A 14,389-nucleotide genomic window follows, 5' to 3' on the forward strand; every position below is an offset into this window, starting at 1 on the left:
TTGATTTATTTACCCTTTTTTTTTAACCTAAACTTCATATTTTTTTTTCTATTTGTACGGGTATTCTGGTTCTGTCCTATTACTTGGATATACACAGTCGGAGCAGGTACCCATTTAAAATATAAATGTAAAAAAAACAACAAATAAACAAACAAGAGTTATGCATCCCGTAGCATTTTTTTTTCTCTCGTGTGTCCTTGGCAGAGAAAGTAAAAACACAGAATTTCGGAGTCCCTCACTCCCCCAGAAGAGACAAGTATGTGAAGGCGAAGGAAAAAGGCAGTTTATGTTCAAAAAAACAAGAGAGAGAAAGGCAAAAAAAGGCACCTCTAGAGATGTGCCACGTTTCACAAATGATTCCTTAATAATGAAAATACATACAGTACACTTCACAATTCATCACCCTGTTCTTCTAAGCCCTACAAGTCTGACCTCTGCTGATAAGTCCCAAATTATTTGGAGAGTTCTCGTGAAGGCTATGATCTGTAATCTTAATACGGTGCTATAGCAATGAGTGTAAACACACTGAGCCATCAAGCACTAGCACTAGTGTTAAGACAGTCCTCTCACTGTTGGCATTGGATCGTAAAATCAAAATAAACACAATTATGCCTGCTATTACTGATACTAAAAAGCTGCTTCTAAATCAGATAAAGTTAGGCCATATTATCCATTTGAATGAGCGGTGTGTATGTGTTTGTGTGTGTGTGTGTGTGTGTGTGTGTGTGTGTGTGTGTGTGTGTGTGTGTGTGTGTGTGTGTGTTGGGATATAAACCTTTTTAACCATACGTTTAATATGAAAAAAGGTCAAGTACGTACAGTATACCACAAGAATTACAGCAACTCTGCGTTTACTCTGAGGTATATTTTGTGGTAAGAACCCTGTGTTGAAATACTGACACTATTTGTATTGTAGGAAAGGTAGACTCATGTCCCTGTCCGAGGACGCACCAGGCTTCACAGTACACTGTTTCACTGAAAAACCTAAAGATATGGACCCCTCAATGACCAGTGAGTGAAAAATCTTTAACGTGTTGTGACATACTCAACCAACACATTGTTATTACTGTAGGAGGAAGCTTAATTCCCTTGTTTTACTATTTATATACATTATATATTTTCAGAGCATTTTTCAAGTGAAACTCCTCAAGAGACAAGTGGTGGTGACAACTCAGAAAAGCCATTGTTCTTGTCTTCAAATAAGATCTCCAACCCCGGCCCAGCGTGTTCAGCTGTATGTCGTCCCCGCTCCCCAAACACCGATGAACTTTTAGAGATTATAAGAAATGTATTAGCTTGATACAGGGAGCAGGGAGTGCTGAGGTTGGGTTTTTTATTTCAGGGGAGGTCAGTTTAGTCGAGTCCAATGGCTTGGTGGGCACAATGGGTCAGCGTAGAGTCCCATAATTTGGGCCCTCAGAGTCTGCACTGGCCAGAATGCCTGTCTGGTCCTCCTCAGACTGCCTGCGGTGCAGGAAGGAGGTCAAATAGAGATAGGGGTTCTTCTTGTTTTGCCTTTTCCTCTTTCTGTGGAGGCTGAGATCCTTACCCTCTTGGGGTGTCTGAGATTGCTGCTGGGTCTGAGAGGAACACGCACCTGACAGGGAGGCAGAGAGAAAGCACAGGAGTAACACACCACCCACACCATTTAAAGGGACAGTGCCCCCCTAAAAATCATAAATACATATGTCTCCCTCTTATCTGAGTTTGCATGAGCCCTAGAGATGTCTGCCTGCTCTTGAAAATAATTGAACCAGATGGCACTCGGCTTGTGTTTCTCAAAGCACCATTAAAAATGAATAAATACATCTGAAAAAACTCTCCATGAATCATGATTTGGTTAATCAAGATAATCCACAAATCTTGTCTTAAGTGGATTCATGTAGGAATTATTTTCTTTCTGTGTAACCTCACAGAGAAGTGCCTATCCACTCATGGAGGAACGGCTATCTGACTAAGCTAGCTAACGTAACAGCCATGAATGTAGAGTGGCGTGGGGATGACATTTTTAACCACCTTGAGGTTAGCATTGCCCTGGTTCCGTCTGCAAAAAAAAGCTTATGGGATTTTTCAATTGGATTTTGGATTATTGCAGAAAATAAGCTCTTAGGCAAACACAGATTTATGATATGTTTAGTTCAGCAAGATAATCTTCACAGATGAAGTTAAAGAGCTCATGTTAGGCTATTAACAAACCACATCGTGGTTGCAGTCACGCAAAGAAGAAAATAGTTTAGACATGAAACTGCTCAAAAGAAGTTCTGTGGATTGAGTATCTGGGTCATGATTTCTGGTGCTTGGCACATCTGATACTAAAGCAAACTAGATAAATAAGTTGAGCTAAAGGTAAGCAGTGTATGTACTTTGGATTTTGGGGTTGAACTGTCCCTTAAAGATAAACCTTGTGAATCATCTGTGTGGTGGTCGGACAAACCTGTTCTCCTTCCGGAGGTCGTGTTGTTATTGTTGTTGGCAGCCACTCCCTTGGCTTTAGTAATACAGTGGTGTAGCAGTGCTGGTAAGCTCTCAGACCCGGCAGGATCACTAGACGCACCTAGAGGTTCCCTGAGAAGAGGAGAGACAGCACAGCACACATCGTCCGGCATTAATCCAACAAAGTCGTGTTCGGCCCCGTCTCAGATGTGAACAGACAGAACGTTTGCATTGCTATTCTTTTCCAGTAGGTGCTATCGTATGATTTGGTGAGAGCTCTTGTACATCTACTGAGAGCCCTTTTCACTAAGATGATGAATTTCAGCTTTCTATCTGCATTGATGGATGATAAAAGTTAGACACAAGGAAAGAAAGAAAAAGAGAAAGACAAAGAAGAAGGGAAAGACAGAGAAAAAGAAGGGAGAGTTGACTTAAGGTGGCAGTGGAGTTGGTGAAAAATTTATTGGCTATTCAGTTTCTTCTCAAACAATCACGACATTAAAGACCCATTCAGGAGTTTTAGGATTTATGGAAACACAGATGTATGTATCCATCCTTAAAATGATACTGATTCCAAATCACTGTGTTTTTCAAATTTTAGGGCCAATAATTATCAAATCTGGGACATTGTGTGGTCTTAGCAATACATTTTGGCGATAGACAATATTATGCAATCACTGCGCCTTTTCAGGTTTGGGTCTTTAAATAGTGACTGCCTCAGAAATGCGGGCAATATTTGTCTCTTTGCTGTATAAAACTCATAAAATGAAAATAATTTCTGGAACTGTAAATTGCTGTTCCCGTAACAATAAGGTCTTATTTTAGAGTCTATATTTTTTCAGTGAATACATGAGTATTTGTGTGTGTGCGCTATCATGAAGGCAAAATGTGTTTGCATACGTATAAAACAGAAAATGAAGATCTGAAGAACTATTTTCATTTCATGAGTGATACATGCTACGTTTAATGAAAAATAATCAATGTTCAGTCAGTTAAAAAAAATAAATAACACAAAGATCAAGTGTCTTCTCTGTCGTAGCCTGTCGTAGAAGTAGTTTTACCTCGTACCGAATACTCTGGTTTTGTTGTCCATCTCTCATAGAAAGATGCAATAAGATTCAAATCAATAACCTCACAAAGGCATGTGTTAAGATCAGGTTCATGAGGCTCAATGTTGGCCCAATGTCTTTGCCTTTCAAGGAACTGATTGCAAACAGCTTCAAAACGTGACTTAACGATTCATTAAGTCAAGTTTGTTGTGCCAAACATGTATCGCTTTCAAAAGGCTTTAGGAACAGAAAGCTTAAGAGAGGCTGTCCATCACTTGTCACTGTGGAGAGAGAGATTGAGAGCCATTAGCAGAGAGGGGGGGAGACAAATCTGAGAATTGCAACAGTCCTGGACAGATAGAGAACATTTCCATTATCAGAGGCCACAGCGTGTTAAATATAGTACATTTCCATAGACATGAACACTGTACAGCACACTTTCATAAACATGAACACTGCGTACAGAGGCTTCACCATGCTGACGGGAGGAGATGGCAGGAAGAGGAAATGGCCGTTAAAGAACAAGTCACATGACAGGAAGAGGAAATGGCCATTAAAAAACAGTCACATGACAGAAAAAACGAAAGCACTTAGGACAACAAATGTGACAAAGAATTTAGTTTGAGAATTGTTGTTATTTGTTTGGTCGTAGAGAGAAGTTTAGAGAATGCATGCATGGCATTTTGCACATGGAACAAAACTTTAAAGGGGAATACTCCAGTCTATCATTCATGTGCGTCCTCTATTGATTCAAGGCTTTTTCTTTTTTTTTTCTTTTTTTTTTTTTTTTTGGTGCAAGGAACCATGTTCAAACAATCAAAAGACAAAAAATGCTTCTCCACAGTCCAAAACCGCTCCTCCTGCTTGCTCTCAAGCGTAATTACTGCAGCCTACATGCCACAGCAGGCTTGCTGTGCCTTGGAAGTGTATTGACAAATGTGTCCTGCAGTCATTATTACCATTAGTTGCACTTCACTTGAATCCAGCACAGAGGCACAACCCAAAGCGATTCCCCTTTAAAGGAGAGAGTGATTAGAGCCCTCCCCCTGCTGACCCCTCCCCTCTCAGACATGGGTCCGACCCTTACCTATTGCGGCGTAGGGGACCGGGTCACAACGCTGCCCAGATAGCTGAGATCAATCAAAAACAAATCACGTAAGACCCTTACCCTCTATAAAGCAGCAGCCCTATAAGCTACCTTCCCTTACAGGCCAGTGATGGTGCAGGAGCAAGTCTCTGCTTCATGGCTTTTAGCTACTGTATCATGTAGCTTCTAGGGTTGTGAGGTGGGTGTGAGGGGGCGCAGGAAATGTGTACAGCAAAGAAATACTATGGGGCATAATAGTATATGAGTCTCAGCTATGTTTTTATGTGGGTGTAAAAGTATGAAACTTCCTGCTTTATGTCTCACAGTCTGTATACAGGGGCGCTGATCTACCAGAGAGCTGGGTGTCTGGGTGTGGGTGTCATTTGTTTGAGTAAGAGTTTTTATCATTATTCAGTAGGTACAAATATCAATCTTTTACTAATGGTTAATAAATCACTTACTCATGCTATATGACACTGTTGGCAAGCTATAATAACATCTGGGTTGCCAGGTTGTGGCTGGCTTTCCTTCTTCTCCAACAGGATAACTGAGTTGTCTTCACTAATTCATTAAGTCATTCAACAATTTCAACTCTGATCATCTGCAGAGCACTTGGACCAATAAGCTGCGACAGAATGTAATCAAACAAATGTATTCAGGTACTTAAGGTAGATGTACTTTACTTGAGTTTTTCTATTTTCTTTTACCTAATATTTTATTACTTTAAGTATGAAAGCACCATACTTGCCTCAAAAATGGCAAATAAACTGCTTTTTACTACATTTACATGTAACTTACTTAAGTACATCTATAATTTGGACATTTAAGACCTTTCACTTTTACCAAAGTAACAGGATATCTTTCACTCAAATATGATTCACTGCTAAAATATATTTTTCTACCATCTATTCCTTATTTACAGCTGCAGACTCCTCTAAAAACACAATTACTTATTAACATGTATAAAAATACTGCACAGATTACTTAGTTACTTTTGTTGTTGGATTATTAGTACAAAGAAAGAAACTCCTGGTCCTTCAATAATGACTTGTTAACATAAAATAATGACTAATGAGTTCAATTTATTAACAGCTACAGACATTTTCACAACCTGGCAACCCAAAAGATGTTCTTATTCGTGAATAATAACTGTTCCATAGTAAATAATTTGTCAACCATTAATAAAGTCATTATTTACAGTTTATGAATGTAATCATTGTATAAATGATGAAGTTATAGAAAGTGGTACCTATTTCATTGTGTGTCATATAGTGTTTGAAAAATGATGTCAATGTTGATCAAATATACAGTTTATAATTAAAGTTGAGCATGAAAATAACTTTTTCCAGGGATTCACACATTTAGTTTTCCTTTTCCTATTTCTTTCAGTTATTGATCTGATCAGATTTAATTTATATCCAGCTGTGAAAGATTGTTCACTTTAAGTTTCAGTCAAGTTCAAAATGGGGGACAGATAAAAAAACAGTTTTTAAAACAGTATATGTGAGGTTTTGCTTATTCTCTAGCTTAAGTGATTCATCTCAATGTCCCTATATGTCCCTATTTTTTTTAAAAAATAACTTCAATTTACATTATGATCAATATTTTGTGAGATTAAATATGTTCTATCAAAAGATAAAGACAGTAATACATTATCTTAAAATCATATTGAGCTTTCACATGCCAACCTGTTTAGATAAATGTCATTTTTATGACAAAATGTGTGCTAAATGCAATTACATGCCTTCTGCATATTCATGTACAATATGCATCTTAATTATGCCTAAATGGAGACATCAAAGTAAAACTGGTTAAATACTGAGGAAATTTGGAATAGAGAGCAGACGAGGAGACAAGTCTCCCCTTTAAATAAATATGTGACTATTCTCTACTGGAATGGATCACCTACCCTGAGGCTGATATCTGGAGCTGAGAGGGCTCTGAGGGCAGCATCTCCTCCTCTGTCCTTCTCTGGGATGGCCTCTGCCCGAAAACATCCCTGCCCTCCAGAGGGGGAGAGGGAGACTGGGAGGGGTAACTGGCTGCAGTGGAGGCATACGACATGTGGGCGTGGTAACTGGGGCTGGGTAGCCTGGCGCCCTGAGTGGGAGAGGTGGACAAGGAGGACCTCCGGGAGAAACTGACAGAGGGCTGCAGGGTGATCTCATGCATCTCCAGAGACCGAGAGGTGCGGAGGATGCTGGGCCGCGGAGGGGGCCTCACTAGAATATCGGGGGAACCTGGCTGGGTGCTAAGAGGGCTTTGGGAGAGTGGAGAGAGGCGGGAGGGCTGGAGTACTAGTGGGGGTAGGCTGGGGTCTGCCCGGCGCCCCGCCCTCGGGCTGAGCCAGGACTGAGGGCTACTACTAGGGGCTGTGCTTGGGCTCCCTGCACGGGCTGCCGGGTCAGGGTAAGGCAACACTGGTACACCCACACCGTGGGCCGTGTGTCTGAGCTGGCCGAGACTCTGGGCCTGTTGCATAGCTAAACGCCTAACCGGAGGCCCCAGGGGCCTGTCTCTGCCTGGGGGAGCCACAGGGACCTCCAGCTGCAGGAGTCCAGGACTTGTTGGATCCTTTAGTGGAGGGAGGTGCAGGCGACTGGGGGGGAGAGAGTGAGGAGGGTATGGGGGTGGGTCAGGGAGGTCCTGGGGATGATGTAAGGGATGGTGAGGTGGGTATATGAACCGTGGACCCTCTAGACCGAGGAAGGGTAACTCATGAGGCTGCCAGCTTTCAGGTGAGAGAGGAGGAGGGCTGTGTGTGTGAGACAGAGAATGGCCAGAGGCAGTGTACTGATGGTGCTCCGTCTCTCCACTCTCCTCGGGGATGGAGGGGTAACCAAAGGGCCCCTCGGCGGTGCCTGGGGGGGAGGACAGAGCGGAGCTACGCGGGCTGATGTCAGGCATGTAGAATGGTGGTGGAATCCCTGATTCGCCGCGGCTGCCTAGATACCCATAGAATGGGCCCTGGGGAAAGCCCCTGTAGCGGGAGGCCGGGGCCTGCCCTGAGGCGTGAAGTGCACTGCCCTCTGCAAAGCTCATACCTTCCATGGCCCTGTGTAGGCGGGGACTGTAGGTGGGGGGTTGCGTTGACTCCAGGCTGGAGGACGTTGGGGAGAGCTGGGGCCGCAGCGTGGGCATGATAGGCGGCAGAGGCCCGGGGTCAAAATCATTCTCCTCATCAGACTGCCGGAACTCAGGGTACATGTCAGACTCCTCTGCGAAGGGGAAGCCCTGGATGCGACGGGGCGGTGGGCTGGTCTCCATGACGAAGCGGCCATCGGGGCCGCGGCTTATCAGCTCAATAGGCGTAGTGACCTCTGCCTCATACTTGGACACACTGTATTTCTTGCTGGCTATGGCACGCTTGGTTTTCTTGTAGAAGGAGAGCTCTTTGTCTTTATCTCTCTGAGGGCTGGGCAGCTTCCTGACATACAGGCCTGGACCTTGGGAACCCTCCGAAGAAAGAGAGCGGGGTCGAGATGGAGGGGAGCTCTCTGGACTTATCTTCCCCGATGATAACCTGAGGAATGATGCAGACACAGGGCACTGGTTCAATTTAACACACACACAGATGAAACACAAAGGGAGAGTGCGTATTATAAAAGAAAAGAAAAATCACTAGATGCTGCAACAGGCATGAAGGCGGTTTCATTCTTAAACTAAACGAATGACACAATACAAAAGCCAAAGCACTCTATCAAGGCAGCCATAATGAACTGTATTATGATAATGACCAGTTTATGGCGGCGGCAGCATCCTGATAGGACAGCAGCTAATGAACCAAGCCAGAATGACGGGATGAGAGACGCAACCATGACAACCATATCACAGATCTATTGATTCTACATCTTCTTGAGCAGACGTGAGACCAATTTCCATATGCCGCACCAAATGGCGATGTGGGGGAAGCAGATGACATCTAACCAGGCCTCATTTGCCCACACCAGGAGCAGCGCAGTCGACACTTACTGGGTCACTGAATGCATCAGGTAGACATACATTATAGAAGGTGCATATACACAGTACTGAACTGTACATGCAGCTGAGCTAATGCAATTTAATCCCCGTATGGTGCGTGGAAGTCTGTGCATGCAAATAGGCCAGCTTCGCTACAACATTGTCTTGATAATTTCTATGCAATGCATTAACCATGCAGCCAAGCCAGTGCAGTGCAGCACACTCTGTATTTTGGTGCAGGCAGGCACTCACAGGGGGCTGGCGGGCGGGGGCAAGAAACTGCTCCTGGCAGGCTCGTCCCAGCAGGGCTCTACCCCTGGCAAGGGGGTGAGAGGAGGCCTGCGATGGGAGACAAACGACATATGGGCCTGGTTCATCTTTGACTATGCCACTTGCAGGAAGGACTAAGTGTGAACTCCCTGATCTGCCTGGACCACTTCGTAAAAACACACTCTGATACTGACGATTTCCCTAAAAAGTCTCAGGCAAACAGACATTTCTTCTGGAATGGGATTCACACAGATTATTGTCACAAATGAGCTTCTCCTGAGATTGAAATGCAGTCATACATGTACACAAGATTTACACACGGACAGACAAATACACACATGTGGCGAATACTGTACATTAAATGTGCGGCTAAACAAAAATAAAACAGCATTATTTAACACTCAGTTTCATGCAGAAAGCAGACAGCGTTTGAGGTTAAAGAATACAGATGGATCAAAAATCAATACACATACTGCAGCCTGGGCACTCTGGGTAATGTGCTTAAAATGCTGACTCGCTGCTTTGAACTTTCCTTAATCTGCCCATGATCCGCTAGAGGATGCTACTGTACATGCTCTTCCACACCCTTCCAGCAGCTCAAATATATAATCAATGTCTTCTTTTATAATCCACCTGGGCTTCGTCTTCTTCTTCTTCTGCATGCTCATTCATTTTGTAAGTTTAATAAATACACCACGTCTCGCCTTATTACCTCTTTTAAATGCACAGGAGAAAGCACGCTGTGTCTGCTAACAAGGCTTTAAAAAGATCTATTGTTTCTAGCCACCAGCTGCTTCAAAATAAACTTAACTGTGCATAGACTGTACTGTAATTTATCGTCAAAGATTTACGCCTTGTCACAGCGTACATGGGAAGGTGCACTAGAAGATGCACAGTAGTATCCACCTCTGGCAGACTGCAGGGCCTCCGGCGTTGACTTTACTTACGGTGACTCAATGCTTTTCCTGAAGTGTGTCACCGACAACGGAGGATCTGAGAGGACAAGAACATTTAAATTTAGCATTTCCTTTGCTGAATGCTTCGAATTGAAGTCATAGACATGGATGGATTATGAAATAACGGGATGTCTGAAAGGGCAACAAGCCCACATAGGAGACCCTTTTTGTTTGTTTTGTGTCCCTTCTGGGCAGTTTTTGTCTCTTTGTGGTCACTGTGTCTCTCTTCATAGTTGTTTTGTTTCTCTGCGGTTGTTCTTTTGTCTTTTTGTAGTTTTTCATGTCTCTTGTTTTGTGTAGTTTTGTGTTTTGTGCAGTTTTTTTGTGTCCATTAGTGTTATTTTGTGTCTCTTCATAGTTGTTTTGTGTCTCTTGTGGTTATTTTGTGTCTCTTTGTAGTTGTTTTGTGTCTCTCTGGTGTTTTTTGCCCTGGTCCCCCTATGCCTGTTAGGCCCATTCAATAATCCATCCATGGTCAGAGCTCTACTATGTTTATCACATGCAAATCGAGCAGACAAAGGAGACTGACCTGGTTTGCGTTTGAGTTTGCGACGGTGTTGCTTATTGACAAAGCAAGCTGCTAGAGTGCTGAACAGTACTGCCGCTGCCAGAAAACAGATAGTTGCCACAACACCCGCCACCACAGGCCGCGCCAGCCCCTCCTCAGGCAGCTCTGCAGGGGGGAAGGGATCTGAAGGGGCAGACAAGTGGGTAAAATGGAAAGTTAGCGACAACTCTACCCCTCACAAGGGCCAAGCATTTATGTGTGTACTGCTTTTTTTGTAAAGAAACAGACCTGTGCTCGACACTCCGACAACGTTGCTGCTCTCGCTGATTAGGTCGTCCATGACAGCCATCACTCTGAACTCATACCAGGACTCCTGTCAGAGAGACACACCAAACACACTCTTCTTTGACCGTCACACTGCACTGTACTTTAAAAAAATCACTATGTGATTCAGTTCTTGAAAATTTGGTACATAGATAATGATGTTATACATTACAACTCTTTTATTTGCATCATACAAATTATGATTTGCAGCTGTCTTGTGTGTTTTTTTTAAGTCATTTAAGTGCTACAAACTACCTTTTTGTGATCGTGACCCAACTACAATCTGTAGCTGAATGGTTAATAAAGGGTTAAAAATGTTCAATGATGATGATGATCAACATTTCCTGTAAAATGGATTGTACAGAGGTGGAATAAATGCTATGTTTTTTGGATGCCACACCTCACTTCAGTCTCTTTAACAAACTGTGTGCGTCACTGACCTGAACGAGGTCTCGAGCTATGAGCTCAGTCTCAGTGGATGGGATCAGGTCATCCAGAACCTCCCACCTCTCCCCGAGGCGGAACTCCATGATGTATCGGTCGATCGGCGAGGAGTGGTTGGCTGGAGGGAGCCATGTGAGAAGAACACCGTGCTGCGTGCGATTGGCTGTGAGGCACCGTGGTGGAGTAAGAAGCACCAGTGGTTCTGGGGTACCCAGAGGAGAGCCTTTGGACCAGAAACATTGCACAGAAAAGTTAACAAAGAGGGAACTAATTCAGACACGACCCAGATAAAAAAAGGCTGCTTCTGTGTGACAGCTTATCATTGAGTTGCTGACAGCACAAGACGTTAGAATCATTTACGGCTTTGGGAATCACTGATGTACATTTTTTTTTCCACCATTTTCTGACCTAAAATAAAATACTAGTGCTAACGTCTGCACGCTAACATACTGATGCTAAGCTTTACCCTGATCACCATCCGCTGATAATCGCACTCAACATACAGTAGAAATGAGGATGATGAGAATGTTGTGAGGAAATAGAGATTTTAACCAGACGATGGCGCTGGATGAAAAGTCGAAGGATCACCAAAGTTATTACATTTCATCCGGTTCGTATAGTTGTCGAGCCATTTGGAAACCACGCATGTGAGCCTCATGGTGGGCTGTAGGAAAATCATCAGCTCACCAGAGTCATTAGAATCTGTTCTCTGGTCATCATGAATGTCTGTATCAAATGTCGTATCACCTGCTTCTTGTGTTTTGTTTCCCTTTTGCTGTCAGTTTAATGCTTGGAATATATATTTATCTGGATTTCAACTTTTTGTTAAGTTACCTGCTGGTGAAGCTACATGGAAAAAGTCAGGGGAATCGCAAAAGTCAGTTAGCATCATTAACCCGGTCAACATGAATGTCTGGACAACGTTTCATGGGAATTGAATCTACCCTTTCTGAGATATTTCAGTCTGGATGAAGTGACCTAAAGTGTACCTAAAAATTGGCTAGTAGTACAAACTGATCTCAGCGTGACAAAACATGATTTGGTAACTCCTCTGTATCATATAAACGGTGCTCTGAGTCACTCAGTTTGAAATATGTTGTATGCCCTGGGAGAGTAGAGTGGTTCCTCTCCCTGATATACAACCTCAGAAGTACTCCACCTGACCTCAGACTGAATACTAAGAGAATTTCCTTTTAAAGCGTCTCTCTCTCTCTCTCTCTCTCTGCAACCCAGCCGCATAAAAAAAGCCTCAAATTGCTTAATTTTTGATGACCTTCGACTGTTTTCTTTGAGGAAAAAAACATACGCTTTGAGTCCTGACACAGTTTTCCTAATTGCCCACAAATAAAAATACCCCTACTTGGATAAATATAGACGCAGCACACAGAAAAACACTCGTCCGCTGAACAATTTCACCCAAAAAGGAAATGAAATGTCGGGCATGAGCAAATCAAATGTGGTAGACACTCGAACCGTCTTATTGATGGTGTAGTAATACAGCAAATCACACTCACACAACAACAATACAGTAAAATTATCTGTTTTTTCAAGGGGAAAAGAAGGAGATATTGATAATTAAAGGCTTGCACATGATTAAAAAACAGGAAAATAACCTGAAATGAAATAACAGGGCAGAGTATGAACCATACAGTGTCAACCAAACCCCTCATTGTCCACTCCCTTTCATCTGCCTGTGTGTGTGAACTAGGTCAGAACTATTCAAGCCTCATTTAACCTTTGTTGAATGAAGGTAAACTCTCCAACACGCTGTTTGTTGAGGCAGAATCTGAGTTTACACTGTGTGAAACAAAGCCGTCATTGTGAGGGAGCCGCCGTCGTCAAGTCTTTGAGATTACGTTTTGTCAAAACACCCCAAATCTCAGTTTTTATAACACAGTTCGTCACAGCTTTGGGGCTGGCTGGTAAGTAGGTCGCTTTATGATTTCCATATTTTAAGGAAATGTGATACAACCTGACATTTTTCACCCACTTGCCAGAGCTATACTACATGGACTGAGGGTGCGACTTGATTTTTCAACAACTTCCCTTTTTTTGTCCTTTCCATTATATGGAGGGAAATCTAGCCGTACGCTTCCCTCCCTCCACGCCTTTTCTTTTTTTTTTTCTTTTTTCTTTTTTTGCTGAGACATTGATTTTAAACACTGTACACCTTTTAATTCAGCTTCTGTTCAGGTGGCGGCACACAAAGGCTGAATTGGCAGCGTGCCCTTGAGGCGTGAGCTGGATTTAAACACACATGAATCGAAAAAGATGTAGATACACTTCCAAAACGTGGATTTCAGCTCACTGTACTGACGAAACCACTAAATAACACTGCACATCTTTCAAACAGCACAACATGTTGACTAGTCAAACACAGGTGGAGCTAATATCATTAATAATGACTCAGTTATTGCATGTGACGGTTTATTGGCACACCTGAACGGAGCAGGGCTACGATCAATGTCATCAGTTACACCACTGCCTCTCCTGCTATGACAATTAAAAATAATTGAAGTGAGAATTATTTATTGTATTGCTCAGTGCATTAAAATGTAGTCGGGGTGGGCGGATCGATCTCAAGAGTATCAGTCAGTCTAACAGTCTAAACAGCACTGTTAACATCTGTTCTGGGATCAGTTGAGTCTTTGCATCTCTGCATTTTGTTTTTTTTTGTACATAATGAACATTAAAAACTGTCTCTCAACTTTAAACAGACGTGATGCTTCATGTTTGGCAAATCATGTTGTGATGTTTTCAGAAATGGAATATAACTTTAGTAGATAGTGAAGTATTTTGCATCCTTACATGATAATATGTGCTTTAAACAATATACAATATTGGTATTGTTGTCGGAGATCCAATATATATATATTTGTAACATAAGTTGATGTTTGTGAACATTTTAATTGTCCCTGGACCTTCTGTTCTCATGAAGCCTAAACGTCGTAGACACATTTTTTAAACAACAGAATCATGTTTGCTTACTCATCCTGTGGCATCATTAAAATGATTTGGTGCCTTCTGATGTTTAATATTTGGGCGTTTCTGCTCTTAAATCCTGACAGCAGACAGCCGCACAAATGAGCTTAACAAGGGAGGAGGCAGAAAGTCCTTGATTTAAGAACAGTTAATCACCAGCAGTGCAGTACGAAGGTGGAAGGAATTAAAGCTGTGTGTTGCGCAAATACAAGAATGATACATGAGAGTGTGAATCTGGTCCCAATGTACTGATTTCTTGCTTTCGTGCTTGTATATATTAATTTAAACATCACTAGAGGACAGTCTCATCTCCTGCGTCTGAAGATATTCTAAAAATTATAAATAGTGTTTTGGCGCAGCTCAGCGGGTTGATTCT

General features: G+C 42.6%; 1 protein-coding gene across 3 annotated transcripts in view; it reads right to left on the reverse strand.

Moving 5' to 3' along the window:
* Positions 1-706: 706 nt before the first annotated feature.
* The window catches only part of igsf9ba (immunoglobulin superfamily, member 9Ba), a 71,311-nt gene continuing 57,628 nt past the window's right edge, over positions 707-14,389 (reverse strand). The window contains exons 14-21 of one of the 3 annotated variants that reach the window (XM_037122210.1): positions 11,028-11,254; positions 10,552-10,636; positions 10,285-10,446; positions 9,747-9,792; positions 8,782-8,868; positions 6,479-8,092; positions 2,435-2,565; positions 707-1,597 (exon numbers count right to left, since the gene is read on the reverse strand). In XM_037122210.1, the coding sequence (XP_036978105.1) occupies positions 1,389-1,597; positions 2,435-2,565; positions 6,479-8,092; positions 8,782-8,868; positions 9,747-9,792; positions 10,285-10,446; positions 10,552-10,636; positions 11,028-11,254 (2,561 nt within the window). In that variant the 3' untranslated portion in view covers positions 707-1,388. Of the gene's footprint in view, positions 1,598-2,432; positions 2,566-4,569; positions 4,613-6,478; positions 8,093-8,781; positions 8,869-9,746; positions 9,793-10,284; positions 10,447-10,551; positions 10,637-11,027; positions 11,255-14,389 lie in introns of those variants that run through there. The other 2 variants (XM_037122226.1, XM_037122218.1) reach the window with 2 other exon arrangements.

This window comes from Acanthopagrus latus, chromosome 2, assembly GCF_904848185.1.
Source record: "Acanthopagrus latus isolate v.2019 chromosome 2, fAcaLat1.1, whole genome shotgun sequence".
Lineage (NCBI taxonomy): Eukaryota > Metazoa > Chordata > Actinopteri > Spariformes > Sparidae > Acanthopagrus > Acanthopagrus latus.